This window comes from Furipterus horrens, unplaced genomic scaffold (genome assembly GCF_987537825.1).
Source record: "Furipterus horrens unplaced genomic scaffold, mFurHor1.1.pri manual_scaffold_3, whole genome shotgun sequence".
NCBI lineage: Eukaryota > Metazoa > Chordata > Mammalia > Chiroptera > Furipteridae > Furipterus > Furipterus horrens.
The window spans coordinates 65324236-65348784 of NW_028327173.1; the positions used below are offsets into that span (position 1 = coordinate 65324236).

The window sequence follows — 24549 nt, forward strand, 5'->3', positions numbered from 1 at the left end:
GCTTGACTAAAGAGGTGGGGACTATTTTAATACCCTTGAAGCAGGACCATTTACATCAGTTGTTGGGTTATTTTTGTGGTTGGGTCGGTCTAAGTGAAGGTAAAGAGGTCTTGGGAGGCTGGGAAGAGTGGGATAGTGAAGAAGGCATTTTTGAGGTCTAGGATGGTAAAGTGGGAGGTTTTGAGGTGGGATGCATGACAAGAGGGAATAAAGGTTAGGGACAATGGAGTTGAAAGAGATGGTGGCCTTATTGATTGTACATAGATTTTGGGCAAGATGGTGAGATATGTTTGGTTTTTTTACTGCTAGGATGGGGGAATTGGCGGGAGAGGCGGCAGGTCGAAGCAGACTTGTTTCCAGTAGGCGGTTTATAGTAGGCTTCAGACTGTTTAAGGCCAAGGGGGCTAATGGGTATTGAGGTTTGTTGGATATATGGGAGGTATTTTTTAGGGTTATAGAGACTGGAGTATGGTGAGAGGCGACAGAAGGATTGTTTGTGTTTTAGATATGGAAGGGAGTGTTTGGGATAGTGTGAAGGGACTACCCTAAAATTAGAAGAATGTGTGGGGTGGGATTATTTGAGGGCATGGAGTCAAAATAACTAAGAGATATAGATACGTGCAGTTTGGTTAGAATATTGTGTTCGAGAAGTGGGGTTGGGTTGTGGGACAGTACTAGAAAGGAGTGCGTGAATGCCTGATGTCTAATGAGACAGGTTAGGGAGGGTACTTAGGGGTTGGGTTGCCTTGCCATCTATTCCTACAACTGATATGGCAGAGGGAGTTAGGAGCCCTGAAAACTCGGGCAGGACACAATACGTAGCTCCTGAACTAAGGATAAAGCAGACAAGCTTATCTGCCACCAATATGTTTACCGTGGGTTTTGGTGAAAGGCAGGGCTCTCGAACCTGGGCCCGGCCAGGCGGTGGAAAGTCCAAGGAGGTCTGGAACCATAAGGCCAGCGTCCAGATTCACTGCTGGGGTAGGTGGGCTAGTCCCTCAGTTAGAGGCCAATGGACAGTCTATCTTCCAATGACCTGTTTTTTGACAGAAAGGGCAGGGACCCGGAGGAGGTAAGCAGGGGTTTGGACAGAGCTTTGTCCAATGTTTCTCCTGACCATACCAGAAACAGGGGCTCGGAGGCTGCCTGATGGTGGAGGCTTTGCTTTTAGTCTTATTTTAATTTTTTTCCTTGGAGGAAGTTTTTAGGGCATTAGCCAGCAAAAGAGAGTTCTTGTATTTCCGTTCCCGTCGCTCCTTCTCCTTTTCCTCTTGCCAGTTTTTATATATTTGGAAGGCGACCTGAATAAGTTTACTTTGGGGTAGGGTGTTGGGGCTTGTCTGTAATTTTTAAAGCTTTTTTGAATGTTTGGGGTTGATTGATTAAGTGGGTGGGTAAGAAGAGGCGTCCTTCAGGCGAAGAAGGACAGGTATTTGTATGACACCGTCTATCAGCAACCTCGTGGGGGCGGGGGGTGGGTGGAAACTAGAGGGGCGATGCTGATCGGAGGCTGGGAGGGACTCGGGGAAGGGGAGGTAGGGATGGGCCTCTGGGATGGGCTATGGGGAGGAAAAGGTGGCTGGATGACTGGGGGTGGGGGGAGGAGGAGGAGGGACGAGGACCAGCCACAGCGGCAGCGGGGAGGGCGGCCTGGCTGCCTGTGGGGTCGGGAGTGCCGGGTCCCGGGCCCCTGGCGGTGGGGCCTGACCTAGATTGCGGCGGGGTCGAGGGCGGTAGCCCCGGCAGTGCAGCCGGGCCAGCGAGCCCTTCCCTTTATCTCTCTCCGTCCAGCGCCGGGAGTGGGCTGCGCTCACTCGCAGTGGAGGATCCGCAGACGGCCATGGCAGAGGGTGGCGGACTTTGGAGTTCTGGAGGTCTGGGAACTGTGAGGAGTTAGGTGACAGAGGTTTTGACGAAGGCGGGGGCCCAGACACCGGAGGCAAGGTGGGGGGTGCAGCGTCGGCAGGCGACTCTGAATGTGAGCCGGGCCCTTCCCGTGGATCGCTCTAGCTGCGGCGGGCATCGCGGCCGCGCTGGCGGTAACCCGGCAGGCGCTTGCGCGAGGGAGATCCGGTACCGGCTGGGGGCTACGGAGGTAGGAACGCAGGGCCGGGCGGCGCCCAAAGCTGCAGGCCTGTGAATAAGTAACTGCTTTGGTTATTACTAAAATTTTGTGTCTCAGTGTTTCATTGTGAGTAATTTTGCGTGTGTGTACGCATGTAAGGAAGAAGGAGAAGGGGTTAGAGGGGGTGCAGAAGGTCGAGAGGAAGGTTCTTTTTGGATAAGGAGAATTTGGTGGATAGTGAGCTGTTTGCAGAGAGACTGGTTGGTCTTAAGAGTCTAGAAAGCCTGAGCATAGGGAAATTCTGACCACCTGTCCAACTGCCAGAGAAAGTTATGGAGGTCTGTGAGAACTCTGGAGTTAAGTGTGCTGTTTTTTGGTCACTGACTTTGGTTGTTTAGAGGATATTGGGGCCACAGGACAGTGCCTTGACTTCTCCATTTAGTTGGAGAAGCCTGAGATTAGGGGCTAAACACCCAAGAGGGGTATTTCTGGGTGGGAAGGACTGGCCAATTCCCATGGTGACAGTTTCCGAGGAGGGGGAGGGCAAATCCAAGCCAACGTTTCTGGCTCCGCACTCAGTTCAGACAAGTGTCCTTGTTTCGACCAGAGGGTGGAAGGCCAAAGGCCAAAAGGAGAGGCACTGATTTATCCCAGGCATCCCTGGGTTTCATCAGGCCCCAGAGAGAGGAGTCCAGATTGACCCCAGGAGTGGGTCCGACTGAGCGCTCAGGTTTAGGGCCGGATTGCCCGCAATGGTCTAGGATTAGACCAGGAAACAGAACCACTGGAGGAAACAGAGGCAGAGACTCACCTATAGATCCGAGGGCCAGTGTTGACTGGGAGTAGATGGCAGTTGGGGGAGACGTCGGAGGAAAAAGGAGGCAGAAGGGGTCAGCAAGCCAGTGGGAAAGCTTGAGCCACCAATTTATGGAGGTCTGAGCGACTCCAGGTTCAAGGATTGCGGCCGGCTCGGGCCTGAGTTCACATCAGGAGTCCTGATTGAGCCAGTGTCCCAATTCCAGGCTTTGGCACCATAATGTAAGATCGGAGTTGCTCAGAGAACCATTAAGAGGCAGCGAGCAGAAGAAAAGTTTATTGAGGGAATTAGCAAGCAGGGAGGAAGGCATGCCATGAATGGCCTGGCTCTGAACTCCTAGGGAAGGAGGGCGCTGTTTTATAGGAGAAAGGAAAAAGGCACTATTGAATTTAGTCATTTATCTTGCAGCTGTGAGTCTGAGGGCTGATCAAAGCCAAACAGAGCTCGGGTTGATGTACCTCACTATCATGGGAAACTCCCAGGCAACTGCAAGCAGGCAGTGGCGAGGGTGGGGGGGGACAGCGTGGGAAACAAGGCTGTCATTTCCTTTATTCATTTTGTTCTGTTTTTTAAATAGGCCTTTTTCATCTATCCTTTCTTGGTGCTTTTCATCATTTTTCCCTAGAGGGCTTTTCTGTAAAAAGACTGAGGAGGAAGAGGAAAATGGCCACTGCAATAAGGATGATGACTGCACAATCTAAAAACAACTGCTCAATTCAATGAGCACCTGACACCTTAGTTGTCTCAGAAAGTATAACAAATGTGTTCATCATAATCCCCATGGTTTCTTAACAACTAAATCTTTAGAATGAGTAATACAAGGAAGTTCATCAAAATACTTTAGTAATTTATTATATTTATGCAAATACTTTAAGCTAGATTCAAATTCCTAAGTCAAACAGATATATAAATACTCTCCTTACATTTCCAAAAGGTTTATTGTAACATGTGCAAAAATGGTGCACAACTTGACTGTTATTCTGTTCCTATCTTTACATCTCTTGCCTGGAGTGAAAAACTCAATGGTAAATTTGAATAATAATGGATATGATGGCATAGTCATTGCAATTAACCCCAGTGTACCGGAAGATGAAAACCTCATTCAAAGCATAAAGGTAAGAAATTTTTTCTACTTATTTCCATTTCAATATGTATTTTCAATTCATGTTAATTGTCTCGTCACATACACATACTCACAGAATTATAACTTTCCAAAATTGCTTTGACAGTATTCATAATTTACAGAGTATGTTTCTAAACTGTCAAGATTTATAGTTGCCTAGTTTAAGTATGACATCATATATTAACAGTATTAGTCATTCTCCTAATGAATTATTTAAAGACTGAATTACTAATCGTTTTTTCAACTCGTTAAACTAACAGACCTCAGAGCTAGTGGAGAATATTTTCAAATTTTATCTTTATAAAGTTATTTTCATAATGTTTAAATAACTAACACTTAAGCCCTAGAGGGTCAGTATCTTAAACATTTTTTCAGTTGTTAATTGAAAATAATTGTTAGATTTACTTTGAGTTACCTTCTCGTATGGAGTATGTTCATAAAAGGCAAAGTTTTACCAAGCAGTAATGGAAATAAAAATATTTACACCTCATTGGTTTCAAGTCCCAGTTTTGCCATTTATAGTATGACTCTACAAATCATTTCTCTCATTTATACAACAAGGGTGTAATCTATGTTCGTGAATATCTCATAGAGATATTGGCAAATCAAGGAAAAGAGTATATATTAAAAGTGCTATATATAAATGACACAAATAAAATGAGGAGTACAAAAACTACAAAACTTTAAACTCCCAACCCAATTATAAGCACCTTCAGTGGATTGATAAGCAATTTGCCAACAGGCTCCCAGTCTTAATCACCTTTACATCTCACCCAGCACCCTCACTGCCATCTCAAAATTGTAATGCTGAATGCAGGTTTATATAAGCTAAGAAAATAGAGTTGCTTTTTCAGTACATGAAAATGAGGATTTCACAGACTAAAGAGATAAAGTAAAATTCAACCTATTTTTCAATTAGTCTTTGCCAAAATATTTGGCGAAAGGGAGCTTGGATTTGTTACTTCTTGTATGTATATATACCTTTCTATGGTCATGAAATTGTTACCACAAGGTATTTTAAATTTTCTCAGGAAATGGTAACTGAAGCTTCTACTTACCTATTTCATGCAACCAAACGAAGATTTTATTTCAGGAATGTAAGCATTTTAATTCCAATGACCTGGAAGTCAAAATCTGAGTACTTAATGGCAAAACAAGAATCATATGATCAGGTAGGATATTTTAACTAGTTCCTAAACTGTTTTTTTCTTCTTCTGTGCTTTTGAAAAATTAATATTCAAAATACTTTAGCAATTACTAATCCTACTTCAGTAATTAAATTTGTAATATTACTTGTCTTAATTTAAATTAAAAATTCCTTGTTTATATTGCTCTTCAGATCTGTTTTGGTTTGTTTGTCTGCTTTTTAGGCAGATGTCATAGTTGCTAAACCTTACCTAAAATATGGAGATGATCCCTATACACTTCAATATGGACAATGTGGAGAAAAAGGACAATACATACATTTTACTCCAAACTTTCTTTTGACTAATAATTTGCCTATCTATGGATCCCGAGGTCAGGATATCTATTCTATACTCCTATGTCTATTTCCACTGGAAAAAAATATTATACTGTGATTAAAGTTATTTTTAAAGATTTTTAAAAGAGGAAAATAGGTATTAATTAATACCTTTGTTTGGAAATATACTAGTTATGTTCAACCTAATTATATTTATTTTTCAATATGTGCATAATAATATTAGTCACTTATTGATACTAGCTCATTTGATTTTTTTGGCTTAATGGAAGTTGTCAACTTCTAGAGTTCCTTGGCTCAGTTACATTGGGGATATGGGGCAGGGAGACTTAAAACATAAGAAAACTGAATTAAAACATTGTAAGTATAAATTTTTAAGTGACAACATTCTCTCATAGGCAGAGTACTTATCCATGAGTGGGCCCATCTCCGATGGGGAGTATTTGATGAGTACAATGTAGACCAGCCATTCTATATTTCCAGCAGCAAAACTATTGAAGCAACAAGGTATTGTATTGAAGAAATCTGTTTTTAAAAGTTTTCATCTATGACTTTTTACTTTTTTATACTAGGCAAAGAAAGTCCATCTCAGTGGCTGAATACTCAGTTATTTGCAATACCCAACGTACCCCACTATGTATATGTCCAGCTACTGGGATTCCACCTTGGAATCAAGATCAATAAGGAATTGGGAATCATTTTACTGTTAATGGGGATTGTACTAAAATATGTTATTGTTAAGATTTCTAAGAATGGGAGTTCAAATCCCTACCCAATCTTTTATTGCATTTGATTAATAATTCTTCAAGGTGAATCTGTTTCATTAAAATCAATTGAATTACTAGAGCTTCATGTTAAATATTTTTCATTTTTCATTTAATCTTGAGCTTCAAGAAAAAAAGTACTTCTCAAAGGATATATAAATAAATTTATTTTTTTAAGAAATATAATTCTGGGTAGATTTAGATGGGCCCTATTTATGAATGGATGAAATATTTAAATTAAAAATCTCAAGCATGTGGAGTATTAAGGAACAGTAGAAATCAGTGTAGTAGAAAATGAGTCTTTAAGAGAAAAAACTTATTAGAGGAAAAAGCTGTGATAGAAAAATCCCTCTCCCCTTCTCCTTGGTGCTATTTGCTTTTATCACTGCTGAGCTGCTTAGAGACTCCCATGTATTAGGCTCTCAACCCAGGACACTCATTCCTCTGACCTCATCCCACACAACGTCTCCCAGTACCACCTCCCTTATCCAAATAATATTGTTCAGCCTTCAAGACTCAGTTTAAATGTTTCTCCCCTAAGTGTCTTTCCTTTCCCTCCATTTGGGGTTGGATATCCTTGAGAGTACTCCCACAGGAATATATGAGGGCTTCTCTCACACTGGCAGAAACTGTCTGTGCAATTTTATTTTTCCCAATAGACTTTAAGATCCTTGAGCACTGTTTTTCTTTTATCCATTGGCCTTAGGCCTGGCACAAAGCAAGTAAAAGCTAAACAAAGCATGTATCAAAAAACAAATGTTTAATAAATCAATGAAAAACAAATGAGTTTCCTTATCAGTCATAAAAAGAGACATTAGGAAAAACAAGCGGCTAAAAGAGCATTTATTAAGCTCCTGCTGCATGCCAGGCACTTTGAGGGAATGTAAGTTTAACTTTCAGGCTTACTTTAGAGTTAGCCTTTTTGGAAAATATGACCCACTATTTCCTTTAATCCTTGAAATACAAATAAATTAATTAAAGTGGATTAATGTTAATGAAACTTAACATTAATGCAGAATAGAAGTAAATTCTGCAGATAAACAGAAACTCTCTGGAATCTTTTACACATACCTCAATACCCATTCCCTGCCAGGTACTTTACAATTATCTTATAAAGATTGGATGGTTGAATGCACAAGCTTTTCCATGTAGGGTTTATTTTCATTTCTTCCTTCAATCTAGCTCAGCAGTTTTCAAAATGTAAACTGAAAAATGCTGTAAATGCAAGGGCACACATGATTTTGTATGTATGGTATACATGCATATATGTATATACACACACACATCTACATAGCAATATATACATCTATATAGTAATATAGATGTGTGTGTGTGTATATATATTTGTATGTGTGTACCATTCATAGAAATTTAAGAGGGTTTCCCCTCCCCACCAGGAAGCAGCTCCTCTGTATCTCTTAATTCATTTAATCTTCACAAAATCCGTCTGTTTCGCTTAACATATAAGAATAACAGATTTATTGATCATGTTAGTGAGAAATGAATGATAATAAATATGCACTGACATCACTGTTCTTGTTGAAATCAATGGTAAATAAGGGTAGGACATTGAACCTACTTCTTTCAAAATGTTTGGTACATGACCTATTGCAATTATCATTGAGGGAAAGATTTTAGGATAGTAGTCTTTATTCATGATTTGTCTAGCCTTCATATATAAACTAATTAATTTTTTCATCATAGATGTTCAACTCATATTACTGGGGTTAACGTGGTTTTCAAGAAATGCCAGGGAGGCAGCTGCATAACAAGGCCATGCAGACGTGACTCACAGACAAATCTATATGAAGCAAAATGTACTTTCATCCCAGGAAAATCCCAGACAGCAAGGGAATCCATAATGTTTATGCAAAGTCTCAATTCTGTAAGTGCATTCTTTTACAAGTCTCACAAAAGAATTCTTTGGGAAAAAATGTTTAGAAAGATGGATTTTCTAGTATGAAACTGTACACCAACAGAAATGAGGGAATTACTCAATTAACAGCCATTTTCTCCAGCCTGTGTCAGGGTGTGTCTGGAAAATATTCTGCCTTTTCTTGTTAACGTGTTTCTTTTCTGCAGATGTAGAACTGTGCCCTTCTCATTGGTGTCACATAATTTCTTGTAACATCCCTTCCTTCATTTGACTCTGTAGACTTGTGTCCGAAACTACAACCTTATTTTTAATTCTCTCTTTGAAGTGTTAGTCATAATACTTTTCCAAAGTAATTTATTCTTTAGTTTGGAAAAGTACTAACACTAAAGCACACCAACCTATAGCAAATGATATTGTGAAAAAATATATGATTCTGTCTCTACAGAACAGACTTAAAGAAAAAAGTTCACAATCACCTACCTAATCAATTAAAAATTAACAGCACAATAATTCAAGTTCCAAAGTTAATTTTGACCTGAAATATCTGGTTTAAATGTATGAAGTTCAGTGCAGAAGAACAGGTGTGTTGGAGTCAGATAAATTTGATATCAAAACCCAGTATGTCATTTTCAAGCTGTCTCATTATGATCAAACTGCTAAATCTGAGATTTAGTTCTTTCATCTTTTAAATGGCAATGATAATACTCACTTCACAGTCTCATTGTTAGGTTTACAAGAGGTAATATAAGTATTGTCACAGTGCTTAACACAGGTGAGTAAAAAATAAATTTTTAATTTTAAAAATTTATAAAATATTTGGATAATAGTCAGTTGTCTCTTTTCCTGACTAAATTCAATCTAAATTAATGCAAACATTATAGTTACCTAATAAAAGTTTCTAAACAAGAAAACAATATGTATTTTAAAATATGAAACAGATAAAAGTTATCAAAAATAAGTCAAAATAATGTATACTACCCCTGTATAGTAAGACTAACTTCTTTAAAAGAAGCAAATTTTCATATAGCAAATCACTAGCAACAAATACTTCCATAGATGGAGATTTTTAAGGGTCTACTATTGCCAATAAAATTTCAAATTATTTTGAAGTACAGGGCCTTAATGATGAAGGGCTTGAGTAAAACATAAACTTGATTTTTTTCCTAAAAATCTTAAATAAATCCAATTGATATTAAAGTTGAAATTGTTTTCAAGCTTAAAAAAGGTCTCTCCTGGAACTATTTGAAACACAGTTAAGAAAATTGACTTTAACCTGCTGAATCTGGATCAACAAAGGCTAGCCAAAGAATTCAGCATCCAAATAGACATCAGATCATGTTACACAATAGGATAATTGGAATGTGTTATGTTTGTGCCAAACTATAAATCCCCAAAACACTTGACTATTAGGTGATAACGTGTGCTGCCTACCTGGGAGATATATAGTAATGAAGAAGATCATGTAGCTAAAATAAAAGGGCAACTAATTACATAAGATATGGCTCAGAGATAAATACTGTAACCATACATCTTGTCCAGAATAATACTAATTTCTAATTATCTAATCTAACATAGATTAAATATACTTCATATCATCTATACCCAGAGCATAAGATTGGACCTAGGAGAGATATGATCTGAAATATTGAGTGTTCAATTTCAAAATTTCCTTCCCTTAAACTTCATCATTCCCACTGCATTAGGGGCTGGAAATACAAAAATAACTAAAGATATCTGTTCTTGAGGAATTCAGTTTAGTGGGAGAGGAAGAGTTATAAGAAAAGTATACATTAATGTAAAATAGAAAGAGATCTAAACCAAATGCTATGAGAGTAGAGCAAACATCTCTAATCGAAGAAGAGAAAGTGGTTTCTAATGATAAGAGTTTTGAGCTGGAATTTGAAAAAAATGAATATGAATTTGCCAAAGCAGAAAGGGGAAGAGTATTCTAGGCAAAGAAACAGGTTTTCAAAAGCAAAGAATTAAAAAATACAGGGATGCCATGCATTACTGTGCAAGTTGAGTACTACCTAAACTATTGATTTCATGATCACTAAAATTTTTAATATTTATTGACAATTTTTAGGTAGATAGCAGTAACAAGAGTTGAGAGAGAGGTATCTATTTCTAATTTGCACAAAATTTCCTTCTTTTTTTCCATCTGGGTTAGCAGAAACCCTTATGAAAGTTTTTCCCATACTCTAAGGACAAGAAAAAGTTCAGTGTGGCACAGCAAAGAATACATGGTGAGCAAGAAGCAGGAAATGAAACTGAAAGAAGAAATTGGGACCAAAACTAAGGAGTTCAGATAGTATCTTAATAGATTCAGACTGGAAATATAATTGGCTTAATTCTTTCAGGAAGATAATCCTATTAACTGTGAAGGACAAAAATGGAGTGAGATAATAGTGGAGGAGGCAGAGAGACCTGCTGAAAGGCCATGGCAGTAAGCAAATAAGACCTGAAGGCCCTGAATAAAAGCAGTGGCAGTGGCAGAAGGGACTAGACTTGATAGGTATTTCATATCAAAAGACTTGATTATCAATCACTGCTTTGATTGAAAACTGTATATTTTCCCCATCCGATATATATAACCCTTTCTGGAAAATGTAAATCACAATCATGTCAGAAGAAAAGCAAACTCTTAAAGAAAATGTATCCAAACTTATTAATTCTAAATCTGAACTTACATCTGAAAACTTAGTATTGGGTGGACATTTTTTAAAATGACACATAAAACTATTTCTTATAAGCTGAAGCCTACTACAAGGAGAATTCTTTCCCAGATGCTGCACAAGCTTATAGGAGCATTTTTCTAAGCTACTAAATTTTTTAAACTTGTACGATTTTCACAGATTCTGTAGTAATGAGACACTATTTGACAGAATCACTGGATAAAATTCACCATTTGCAACTGAAAAAGAAGCTATTGTATTTCCTCATTTTCTCCCTACATTTTTATTACTTTTATAGGAGTATTATTTTATGTCAGCATTTACCAGAGTCTGTAACAATCCCAGCTGTTAGAATATCTGTTCTCAAGTTTTTCAATCAACTATAAAGAGAAAATACTTAGGCAATTAAAGAAGGCCATTTTTTATCCCACTTTTAGAGATAAGTTATGGCAAACCCTGTTCCTTTTTACATGAAACTTAATTCAAGGCTTGAGTCCCCCAAGGGTCTAGAAGGGAAAGAAGTTAACAAGCAATTGTGCCAGCCACCACCATCCCACACTGCTATAAAATACCTATACCTAAAAGAATCACCAAAAAAACTTTCTAACATGTAACTAGTGGTTTTACTTTGCTTCCTCTCCCATTCAAGTATGCAAAGTGGATGTCAGAATGTAAGATTATGAAATTATTTTTAATTGTCAGGTGATAAGACTCTATGGAGTATGTATATGACAACCTACTGCATAGTTGGAAAGAAAGGTAATACCTCATCAGTTGTCATAATATCATCTTCTAATGGATTTTCCCAGGTGACTGAATTTTGTACAGCAGAAACACACAATACAGAAGCCCCAAACCTACACAACAAAATGTGCAATCACAGAAGCACATGGGATGTAATCAAGGACTCTGATGATTTTCAGAACGCATCTCCCATGACAGGAACAAATCCACCACCTCATCCTACAATTTCTTTGCTCAAATCCAAACCACGTGTAGTCTGTTTGGTACTCGATAAATCTGGAAGCATGGCTTCGGTAAGACATTTATTTGTTAGCTCTCTTAAATTAAGTATTTAAGCTAATAGAAATACAATGTAATGTTAGACTTAGTTCTGCTAAGCTAATTAAAATATATATTTATTATTGTAATATATTTTATTATAGTAATTTATATACACAAGTGCTAAGAGATATATTAAAAGTAATTGTTATATTAAAGTTATTGAATTATGGATAATGTTTATTTTTAATGTTTAGTTCTATAAAACTAGAAATAATATAAATAAAAATAAAAAATAGATATTATCCATAATTCCACCATCAGGTGTTTGTCATTCCAGTCTTTTTTTGATTCATGTATTTGTTTTCTCCTTTAAAAACATGATTACATGTTATATAATGTATTAGAATATGAATTTTTTACTTATTATACCTTAAACACAACACTTTCCATGGGAAAAAAGATTCCATGACATTATTGTTAATGATTATATCATATGTTCATGCCATAATTTAGTCAGATAACTCCCTGTTATGGAAAATTTTGGAAATTTTCAAATTATTACTAAAAATTATGCTGCAGTGAACATTTTGTATGCATTTTTTTGAATATTTCCTTAGCAGAAATTCCTGAATATTAAACTGTCAAGTAAAAAGGTATCAATTTTTAAGGCTTTTCCAAATGTAACATGCTTGATTTTTAAAATTTTTCTTTACCATTACTTCTTTTTAGTAAAATGAAGTAATTAAATTTTAAAATACAGTAATCTATTACTATCATGATCTCTGACCCATAAACAACTTTCTTTCACCAATGTGTCAAGATTTGAGGAGACTCAGGAATTGTCCAAACATCTCTTTCTTACAGGAAGACCGTCTCTTACGAGTGAATCAAGCAGTAGAACTATTCTTGATTCAAATCATTGAAATGGGATCATTCGTTGGGATGGTCACATTTGATAGTTCAGCTACAATCCAAAATAATCTTATAAAAATAGTTGATGATAATTCTTACCAAAATATCACTGCGAATTTGCCTCAAGTGGCTGGTGGTGGAACTGCAATTTGCAACGGAATCAAAGCAGGATTCCAGGTAAAAGTTAAAAAATGTTTTTCTAAATATCATGTGTCATGTAACATTGCTTTTAATTTTGTCCAACCACCTTTAAAAAGGGTCAAAAGCTTGCAGGTCTTTCATTTAAATAACTTTTTAAAAAAGACTCTCCTACATCTGTTATTTAAAGCTGGAGCCTCTCTGCGTTGCATTGGGGAGTGGTTAAGGGAAGAAAAATCCAGTATATATATAATCATCATAATTTTATTGAGGAGTTCCCCATTTCTTTATCACTCCCACAGTGTGAATTTCTATGAGTAGAAAACAATGCTGTTGAGGGGATAATGAAAGAAAAAATTAGTAATATTTATGTATTATGGGATAAAGAAAACCCAGTTCATTGAGTTATGTTGATATTTAATAATCACAAAGATAGAGGTAGTTCCTCAAGCAGTACAGTACCAAACCCAAGACACACAGGTGGAAGCTTGATGAAATAAAATTGTGAAATCAAAAACTGGGAGCGACTTTTGACCCTGTGGTCTAATTTGAATTCCTTCCAATTTAAACTTAGCCTACATTTAAGCCTATTTATTGTTATTCTTTAAGTCACAGAAACAGTAAACTGCTTTCCTTCACTGATCACTTCATTGCCTCAGCTAAAACAGAGATTGTTACTCTTATCCAGAACACTAATTAATACCATTTCTTAGCTTTCTTCTCCAGGATGTCTATTTGTTGTAAAGCATATTAGTTTAAGAAGGCACACAGGCTCTGGATTGAGACAAACCTGGGATTCTGGCTCTATTATTTGTTAGTTAAATAATTTTGGGAAAGTTACTCAAAACAGAAACTCTCAGTTTTCTCAACCAAGGAAATGTGGAAAATTATAGTACCTCTCTCATTTAATTGTGAGAATTATGACTGAGGAACTGGGAATGGTGGAGGGATTGAGCAAAAAAGAAAAAAAACGCAAAAATATTATGAGAAGAATGTAAGGTAGGTGCTCAAGATAGAATTGCTGTTATTATAATAACTATAATTTGTATTACATATATACTATGCTTACTTCTAAAATATGACAACTATATATTGGAAATGTGTCATAATGTTGCACATCTTGGTACACACACGTTTTTCTTAATATATTTTGATATCTATCTAATATTTTGACCACAGAGTCTGTTGCTGAATAGATTCTATCAAATCGCATTCAAAGCTATAAATAATTCTTAATTACATACATAATAAAACAATAAATATAAGCATTTTACTTACATAATCATTATGATAATAACTAAAATTTATTGAGCATATATATTATTAACTATGTTAAATGCTTTACATGCATGACCTTATTTTATCCTTCCCATTCCTTTTTTAGTTGGGTACTATTACTATGCTCATTTTGCACATAAGGAAACTGAGGTTCAGGGTAATTAAATATCTTTCTCAAGATCATATAGTCAGTAATTGGCAAACCTAGGATTCAAAACCTGGTCTTTCTCATTCCAAAATCCAAAAAGTTAATCACTACCCAGAGCTATTTATACAACTATTATGTATCAGATAGAGAGAAAAAGACTGACTAAACACTAGCTATATTCTAGTCAGCAAATGACAGAGCTGGAATTTACTCTCAATTTGTCTGACGAAAGATCTTAGCTAATACTCTTGGCAGAAGTCAGAAAAAGACAAAAATATATTTATAATACTTGAAAATTTTATGAACTTTCTTCTTCATAGCAGGTCAATGTTTTTTCCAGAAAATCAGAAGATTCTTCAATGATCAATGAAAATGCCTAAAAAGAACATGCACATCATTTAACCTGGCACATCCTGCACATTTGCAAATGATTTCTAGTCGACAGCTTCTTATCCTGCCTGGGTTATATACCTCCACTCCAAGAATCTCCTGGGATAATAATTCAGCTAACATTCACTGAGTACTTACTATGTGCTAGGCGTTGTTCTAAGTGTTTCATTCTTCCTTTCTTAAGTAGTTTGAGTATATCTGAAAGGAACAGAACTGTTAACATCTTATCTTTGAAAGTCTACAAGACTATTGTACATTACACTCATTTCCATGCCAACTCAGCCTGGAATGACAAAAAAAGTTTCCTTTTGCCTACTCTGACGCATAGGCTTAAAGACTTCTCCAAGACTAAAGAACAAGTTTATTCTTAGTTTAAATGTATTTAGATATAATATTCTGTAATTAATAGTTTGGTTTTTCACTCTCAGGCAATTATTCAAAGTAACCAGAGCACTTCTGGTTCCGAAATTGTGTTACTAACAGATGGGGAAGATGATCAAATCAGTTCATGCTTTGAAGAGGTGAAACAAAGTGGGGCGGTCATCCACACTATTGCTTTAGGACCTTCTGCTACCAAAGAACTGGAGACCCTGTCAAATATGACAGGTAAACCTTTGTAACATAGTTTGAATAGAAAATACAGTACATTTCAGTCTCTTCATTCTAGGGGCTCTTTCCCTTTAAACTGTAAAACTGTTAAAAATTTTCCTATCCTAAAATTTAATCTTTGTCACTTCCTTGTCCTTGTTCTTCAAATTAATCTTTCCTTTTCATCCCCCTCACTTCTCTCCATTTCTGCACATACTGACTTCTAATATTAGTCAAAATTTGTTGTCTTTATTCACTTCTCACCACTTCCTATTAATACATCCAAATTGAAACTTCTTTCCAAATGGTTCCTGATGACTTTACTCAACTTCAGTTTCAAAATCCTTCCTCAATATCTGTTCTGCTTAATCCTACTGTAAAGATTCAGAGAACCCTATTTCTTAGAGAAAGAAATGGAAACCTAGAGAGTACAAGCGTATGAAGAGTCCTGATTACTAATTCTTGCCCTCTGCAATCCATTCTTTTCCAACTCCTCACACCTAAGTAATCTCCCTCTTTGTTAACTCCTATATTATTTATTTTATGTACTTAATTATTTCTTGATTCTAAACTGTCATTCTCTAATTGTTTTTGTTGCATTTTAGAAACAACTAGAAAATAAGCTGTTGATTCAAAAAACTGTCAAATTTAATGTTTACAATATTTTTAATGATTATATCAGCTTTACTAGTGCAGCAGGCACATCTGTGATTCATACAAAAACAATATTTTTCCAGCAAAAAAGAAAAAGAACTCATAAACATGGACAACAGTGTGATGATTGTGGTGGGGAGGAGGGTAGTGGAGGTGGAAGAGGGTATGGGGGGAGAAATTAAATGGAAAAAAACAATAATTAATAAAAATATAGTTGATCGGTTCCTTATATTTTCTTCATTTTAGCTTATTTTAAGCAAGGTTTTAGTTCTTATAGGATTATATCTTGGACAGTGATATGCTAAAAGTTCCTAAGGTTCTAAGAAATTAATTTTTATAAGTTTAAAATGCATTTTAAAATATATTTTAAAGTATATTTATGAGCACAATAAGAATATAATGCCATTTTTAATTAGCATATAAAAGTAAATAAAATTCCATTTTAGGAGGACTTCAGTTTTTTGCTCATAAAGACATAAATGGCCTTATTGATGTTTTCAGTAGAATTTCATCTAGAAGTGGCAGCATCACTCAGCAGGCTATACAGGTTGGTATCTCAGAAATATTTCTTGCCTTTTGACTTTGTAATAAATGTCTATCATACCAAATAGTAACTTCTTCCCCTAATAAATAACTTTTGTCTGAAAATATTTCAGGTATGGAGAAGGAACACATCTTTAATAAATTTGCTTTTCTGGGACACTTATAGCCACTTTTTCTTTTGATTCTTCTATACTTTACAATTATAAATGCCTTTTATTTGCAAAATTGTCCAAAATAATTATTTTAATTGAAATCTTAAAAATAAATTTGGAATTCCTCTGGACTGACCAAACTTTGAAATTCTAGTAACTTTAATAACAAATCAGTTTTATGTGTTTTTTGTTTTTATGTAACAGTTGGAAAGTAAAGCCTTGCATATCACAGGAAGGGAATGGATAAACGGTACAGTGCCTGTGGATAGTACAATTGGAAATGACACTTTCTTTGTTGTCACTTGGACAATACAAAAGCCAAAAATTCTTCTCCAAGATCCAAAAGGAAAGAAATATAAAACCTCAGATTTCAAAGAAGATAAACTAAATACTCAATCTGCTCGTCTTCGAATACCAGGTATCGCAGAGGTAAGACTATTCTTTTTTTTTTTCCATGCTTTATCAATCATTTTTGAGAAAAAAATACAGATAACATCTTATACACTGTCAATGTTAAAAGAGCGACAGATCATCTTTCATAAAAAAGGAAACCAGTAAAACTGTTAGGGATTCATATCCATACTATTTACTACCTTATAAAATCATGTATTAAAATTATTATTACTCTGCTAAATTTCTAAATAATTTCATATTCCAAACAGAGTAGGAAAATATTACAAAATCTCTCACATACATTTTTTTTTTAGACAGGTACTTGGATGTACAGCCTTCTAAATAATCACAGCAACTCTCAAATGCTAACAGTGACTGTGACAACTCGAGCAAGAAGTCCTACCACACTCCCAGTAACTGTAACTGCTCACATGAGTCGAAATACAGCACATTACCCTAGCCCAGTGATTGTGTACGCACGAGTCACTCAGGGGTTTTTGCCTGTTCTGGGAATCAATGTAACAGCCATTTTGGAAGCTGAAGATGGACATCAAGTAATATTGGAACTCTGGGACAATGGTGCAGGTAATAAGAATCTGCATCAACTTCCACTGAACTTAAAATCTACTACAGTCATATCACTTAGAAATCAGTATTTCCTGTGTATGCTAATGAATCATATGTTCAAGTGAATTAAATTTAATTTTAATACTTTTAAGATGTTCTACTTGGTTACCATGACTAGACATAGACATGAGTACATTTATCTTCTTTAAATTTTATGAACCATTTTACTTTTCCAATGGAATTTAATAGCAGAATTTTTCTCCATTTTCATTAGTGTCATTGTTTTGCATATGCTTTCTCCAGTTTAGTTATATTTTCCTTATTTTGTTAAGATTTCTTTATGAAATAGTAATAGCTAATATTAATTGAATACTTAGCATGAATTTTGCTTTTCCAACATCAAGGGGCTAGCAAGTGGCCAAACAAGACTTTGAACTGAAGCAGTCTGATTCCAGGGTTCATGTACTTATAACACTGTTCTATACTATCTCTTAAAATGGTTGCTATCTCTAATATTCGTGAACAGTTGGGATTGTCATTTTTACTCTGTTGGATGGCTAATTATTGCATTTCAATATCAAGGTGCTGATACTATCAGAAATGATGGCATCTACTCAAGATATCTTACAGAATACCATGGAAATGGTAGATACAGTTTAAAAGTACTTGCCCAGGCAAGAAAAAACATGGCTAGGCTAAGTTTAAGACAACAACAGAACCAAGCTCTATATATACCAGGCTACACAGAAAATGGTAAGTGGCCTTAAATCAGAAATGTCTCCTTTGTTAAGGTAAATTTCATGCGTCAAGCATTGAAAATACAATTACTATGGAAAATCTAAGTAATAGTAATGAAAATCATCTGCATGTTTCAAAACCATATTTATATAATAGACCTAGCATTGGGATATGCTTCCAACATGTTATGATTGCATCCCCCTCAGTTCATTTCATTTATATTGAAAAAAATGTACTGAGCACCTCCTATGTGGGAAGCATTACGCTCGATGCTAGAGCTACGATAGTAGTAAATAAGACACCATCCTTGTCCTCAAAGAATTTACTGTCAAGTGGTAAAGATAGGTTAAAAAATAGTTCTTACATTGTATAATGGCCCCTCATAAATAAACCAGATTTTTTTCACTGAAAGCTATTACTTTTTCAATGTCTGCTATCAATCAATATTAACCCTCTATAACTGCAAAGGGGATTAAAAGATAAAAATAAATATGGCAGTATGACAAACCACAAAATTCCTGTTTTCTTAGGTAAAATTATAGTGAACCCACCCAGACCTGAAGTCAAAGATGACACGCCAGAAGCTCAAGTAGGAGACTTCAACAGAGTAAACTCTGGAGGGACATTTACTATATCAGGACTTCCTCCTGGTGACCATAGTCAGCTGTTTGCACCCAGTACAATTACAGACCTCAAGGCTGACTTTAAAGAAGATCATATTCAACTTTCATGGACTGCCCCTGGCAGAGTCCTTGATAAAGGAAGAGGTAAGTTTGATATTACATTTTAAAAATACTAAAAGAGATTTCATTGGCTTTTACTAGCTAAGAATTTTCTAAAACCTATTTATAAATAACATATGTGGAGTGTTTACTATGGGCCATTATTCATCTATTTTTCAGATGTGAAAACTGAAGCTCTAAGAGATAATTAAGCACTCCAAATTATTTCTGTACTTAATAACTTACAAGTCTAACCCGCTCTTATCAGATTCTGTTGGGCCCAACTGCCTCTCATAATATGAACCATCTTAGAAATTAGTTCGAGAAGATTGTTAATAGCTTTCTGTTGCATTCTTTTTTCCCTAACAAGGACAATTTTTTCTAAGTATTTCTGTACTTGTACAATTTCATTGATTCACTGACTTTGAATTTTCAAACGTGGTAAGTTACTAAGAAATAATCTCTACTTTCAGCATTCATTTGAGTGCAGAAGACAATTTATGCAAATAAACAGATAATTTTACAGAATGTGATAAGAGATATGCTTCTATAAGCACACAGTGATATGGCAGCACATTGGAAGGCCACAAATTCCTAGTTGTGAGTTAGAACCAGAGGGTATATCTTAAAAGGCTTCCCAAAGAAGTCTTATCTCTGACCTAAGACTTGAAGAATGAGAGAAGCTAGCCAAGTTAATTGAAGGTATCCCATATCTTTAAGAGAGAGGATCACAGGTCAAAAAGAAAAAAAAAAACTCAACTAGTTTGAGATATTTGGCCACTAACTTTGCATACAGTTCAAGGCCAAAATATCTCATTCATTCAAAGTTCCTTACAATAAATTGCAGTCATTCTAGAAGTTTAAATCACTTTTCTCCTTGCTTTAAATTTAACTAAGTTTCATTTGTACATACTGAATACCTACCATATTCAGCTATTGTGCTAGACTAGTAGGTTCTTATGAGATAAAGCCCATCTTTCAATTTTCTTTTAAAGGTGGAAAATGAAAACATGCATCATCAATATACACAATATCTCAGGGATTGTCAGTGCTGAAAAGCCACATGTTCAGTACTCCTTCTCCCAGGTTACAGTAAACCCCTCATTGTATATTCTCAATAGAAAAGATGCTTTTTAATCTTTTCATTTCCTATACAGTAGTCCCTCTCTATATCACGGTTCACTTATCACGGCCTCACTGTATCGTAGGATTTTAAAAAATATTATATTTAATTATTGCAAATTTTTTGCTATATCGCAGGATTTTGCGGTACTGTATATGTATGTTAAAGTTAAGAGTGTAGAATATGTTTAAGAACATAAGTAGTGTTTATAAAAGTGTGAAAAAGGTTAATAAGGGACTGGGAATGGTTTATAAGTGTGTGGGAAGGGTTTATAAAGCCTTAAAATATATATAAATACTAAAATAAATGTAAGGTTCCTATTAAGCAGATTTTCACCTATCGCGGGTGTGGGGGGAATCTAGAACATAATACCCGCGATAAGTGAGGGAATACTGTATAGCATTTTTCAAAGCTGTATTTCTTTTTATCATCATTATATATGGAAAAAAATCATTCTAAAGCCAAAGAAAACATAGAACGATGAAGAGCTATTTTCTACTACAATGTAGAAAACTCATCAGACAGTTTCTGAAATACATTATTTTTCTATGTTATGACCCTTAAATACATAGCAGAATTAAAAAAAAAAAAACAAAAAACAACCAATACTTCCACTGGAAAGTCTCAAATGAAATTACCTGATCAAATGTTTAGTTCTAAATTCCATTTACCCAAGACCAATCCTTCATTTCAAGATTGGGTTCATAATAAATGTCCCTCAGGCTGATTACAGAAACAAAGTAAGGAAGAATGCATTGTATATGGACACTGAGAGCGAAAGAACTTCACTGTGTTTAACTAACAAATGCCTAAAATAGGTGGGGTCTAATCTCTTTCTTTCCTCTGTGACAAATTAGAAGAGGTTGTAGTGGCTATCAAATGTTGCCATCCAGTATTACACAAGTAGGTAGTAGCAGCATTCCAAAGAATAAATGAATATCTATATAATCTCTAATAAAGTACTTAAATTCTCTGTAACCCAATTTTCATACTAGTTAAATATGCAAATACTTAAATGACCTAGAATTACTAAAACACAGATAATTATAATATTTTATGATTCTCTAATTCCATCATTTGGCATATCAATTTAAAAACTGTGTTGTTGACCAACAAGTAATTAAGTAGATCAAATATGTGCCCAAAACAGTATCACACATTCTGGTTGATACAAAAAAGCATAAAATATAGTTTTTATCCTCAAGAAATATTATCTCACTGAAATGTAAATTGAACCTCCATAAACAATCTGGAAAACTCCATTTTGGGTCATAAGAGTTCATGGAAGAGAGTCATCAGGGTGGATGAATACATGAACAGGACCTCATGAAGAAATTGAGTCCCTTATTTTTCTTTCTTTGCCTGGCTTATTTCACTAAGCATAATTCTCTCTAGTTCCATCCATGTTGTTGCAAATGGCAGGAGTTCCTTCTTTCTTTCTGCTACATAGTATTCCATTGTGTAAATGTACCACAGTTTTTTGATCCACTCATCTACAGATGGGCACTTAGGTTGTTTCCAGCACTTTGCTATTGTAAACAGTGCTGCAATGAACATAGGGGTGCATAAGTTCTTTTGAATTGGTGTTTCAAGATATATCACTGAAACTAAAGAACAACACAAACAAAGGAACTAAATAGAACAAAGAGCAGAATAGCAGTCAATAGGGGGGAGGGGAGAGGGAGAGAAGGGGGATAAGTAAGGGAAGGGTTTAGTCAAAGAACCCGTATAAATGACTCATGGACATGGACAACGGGGAGGGATATGATTGCGGGAGAGGGGGTGGGTTGGGTGGGGGAGAGAAATTGGGGGAAAAGGGGACAACTGTAATTGAAAAACCAAAAATAAAAAAATTAAAAAAAAAGAAATTGAGTCCCTTATTGGACATTGAAAAATTAGTACAATTTGCATAGATAGGGAGAGAAGGGCACATTCTAGGGACTGGTGACAGGGAGGTAAGAAATAAAATAATATGATTAAGGTCAAGATAGCAAAATTTCACAATGTAATATTTCAATGAAAATAAGGAGAGAGAGAAAGAAATAGACCGAGAAATAACAGATAGATACTGAGAGAGAGGCACCCATCTAACTAGAACATACAACATGTGTTAAAAGTAGTAGAGTAGATTGACAAGGCCTATGTATTGAAAAACTAAAATGGTAAGGCAGAGACTTAAAATTTTTTGAAAATCACTAAATCAAAGTTATTCACCACACACTTTATTACACAACATTTCATTAAAAAAGCAGTTTTCACTTTAATAAAAAAGACATTTAATATTTTATTGTTTGTGGTATTTCAGAATGTGAGAACATATTTTTATATTGATGGCTCTGGTAGATTTCTAAAATCATTTTGGAATGAACATTTATGTCAGCATCTTCCTTTCATTTCTTGATAAAATAACAGTTATAATAGCTAATATGTCAAACATTTATTAAGTCCTAGACATTGTCCTAAACACTTTTCCTAGATTATCATATAATTCTCACCACTAGAATAGTAGGCATTTAGTAAATATGTGTTGAATGAATTTAATGACTGAATCTCTATTTTATAGATAATAAATTGAAAGTAAAAAATGGTCCAATTTTTCTTCATTACACAGCTAGAAAGTACTAGAATTAAGGTGTTAATCAAAGTCTGCCCAGCTCCTAAGCACATTAAAATTAGTATACATTTCAGACTCTCTACCTCCTTTTGTTCTTTATCCTCATCCCTGCCTCCCACTCTATTTATCTGCTCTCTTATTTTTCCATCCTTTTACTCCCTCTCTCAACTTATTGAGAAATAATACAGATGTGGGATACTAAATGTCTTTACCATACTTGAACATAATTGTGTTCTTTGTTCTAAATTAAAAGTGGATTCAGCTCTTTATGTTACTATTTTTTTTAAATCTAGATTCTGTTTTGAGTAACATAATTTTTAGTTATATAATTTTAGTGCACAATTTATATAATTTTGAATAAAAGTTCTTGTAATTGATGAGATAAAAACTGTTCACATACTCATCCTTAAAGAAGATGGAATAACCAAACAATAGCTACAACTGAGATTCCCATAAACAAAACCTAGTGCACATTTCTGATAGGACCCTAAATGTAAGGCAGTATGGCGGCAATATGGCATCCTAGTGATTTTAATATACATGAAATGTCTGTTTGTTTTCCAGCCAACCACTACATTATAAGAATAAGTAAGTATCTCCAGGAGCTCCAAGATTTTGACAATGCTACTTTAGTGAACACTTCTAGTCTGATACCTAAGGAAGCTGGCTCAATGGAAAACTTTGAATTTAAACCAGAACCTTTTAAAACAGAAAATGGTACCAGATTCTACATCGCAATTCAAGCCATCAATGAAGCCAATATCACATCAAACATTTCTAACATTGCACAAGCATTCAAGTTTATTCCTCCACAGGAATCTTGTGTTCCTGGTCTGGGTACCAAGATTTCTGCAATCAGTTTGGCAGTTTTGGAACTAGTTGTAATCTTGTCTATATTCTAAATTAGAAATTACATTAGAACTAAAATTTAATGTTATATATATTTGGTAAACATTTATTTAGAATTTAACTCGCTATATTTGTCTTATAAAACTCTTTGTAAAAGTGAATGTGCAAAAGTAAATTTCCTAATTACTTGACTTAATACTAATTAGTTTTTAAATGTATATCAAAATGAGTACACTATTTCTTATCTTTGAAAAATAAATTTATTAACTCCGTATAAAATGAAGATGCATATTTGTATTTCAAGGTATTTTAAGAAACATTTGTATAGTGTGCTACAAATTCTTCTGGTATATTAACAAATTCAGAATTTATCTTAACTATTTGAAAAATATTTATGTATCCACAAAAGAACTAATTTTGTGGTAGAATTATTTAGGTTTTATAATTGATTCTGAATGAATACTTTATACTTACATAATCAAAAACCTATTAAGATAACTTTTCCATGAGAAATGGTCTAAAGAAATAAGGGTCAAATTTGCTTTTTTATCATTGATTAAAAGTGGTATACCAAAGTTTTGACTGTAAGCATGAAATGACAATTAGATAGCAAGGATGCTGTTTTGTATAAATTGTGTAACATCACAAGAATTCCTATTTATATTCTGAGATCATTCGTAGGTCCTCAGAGTATCACCAGGCTGCTCCATCAGGGCAGGAAGTTTTTTCATGCTGCATCCTCAGCATCTAGAATAGTACTCTATGCATTGTAGATATTTAATAAATATTTGTTAAATAAAATAATGAATATTTTAATACCATCAAGGAAATCAAAATATCCACAAAATATGATGTGCATATGGTATTATGAGAACTTCATATAAAGAAAACTTACCACTTAATAACAGTAATCTAAATCAAAACAGCATTTCAGG

At 35.0% G+C, this 24549-nt stretch overlaps 1 protein-coding gene across 1 annotated transcript; it reads left to right on the forward strand.

The window, feature by feature from the left end:
* Positions 1-3836: 3836 nt before the first annotated feature.
* On the forward strand, positions 3837-23838 carry LOC150015211 (calcium-activated chloride channel regulator 1-like). Its single transcript, XM_090271716.1, has 14 exons — positions 3837-3997; positions 5037-5177; positions 5376-5523; positions 5884-5992; positions 7954-8134; positions 11610-11837; positions 12670-12894; positions 15100-15277; positions 16360-16460; positions 16813-17037; positions 17316-17586; positions 18151-18321; positions 18837-19073; positions 23330-23838. The coding sequence occupies exons 1-14, from the start codon at positions 3839-3841 to the stop codon at positions 23665-23667; spliced, it is 2712 nt and encodes a 903-aa protein (XP_090127842.1). The 5' UTR covers positions 3837-3838; the 3' UTR covers positions 23668-23838.
* The last annotated feature ends 711 nt before the right edge of the window (positions 23839-24549 follow it).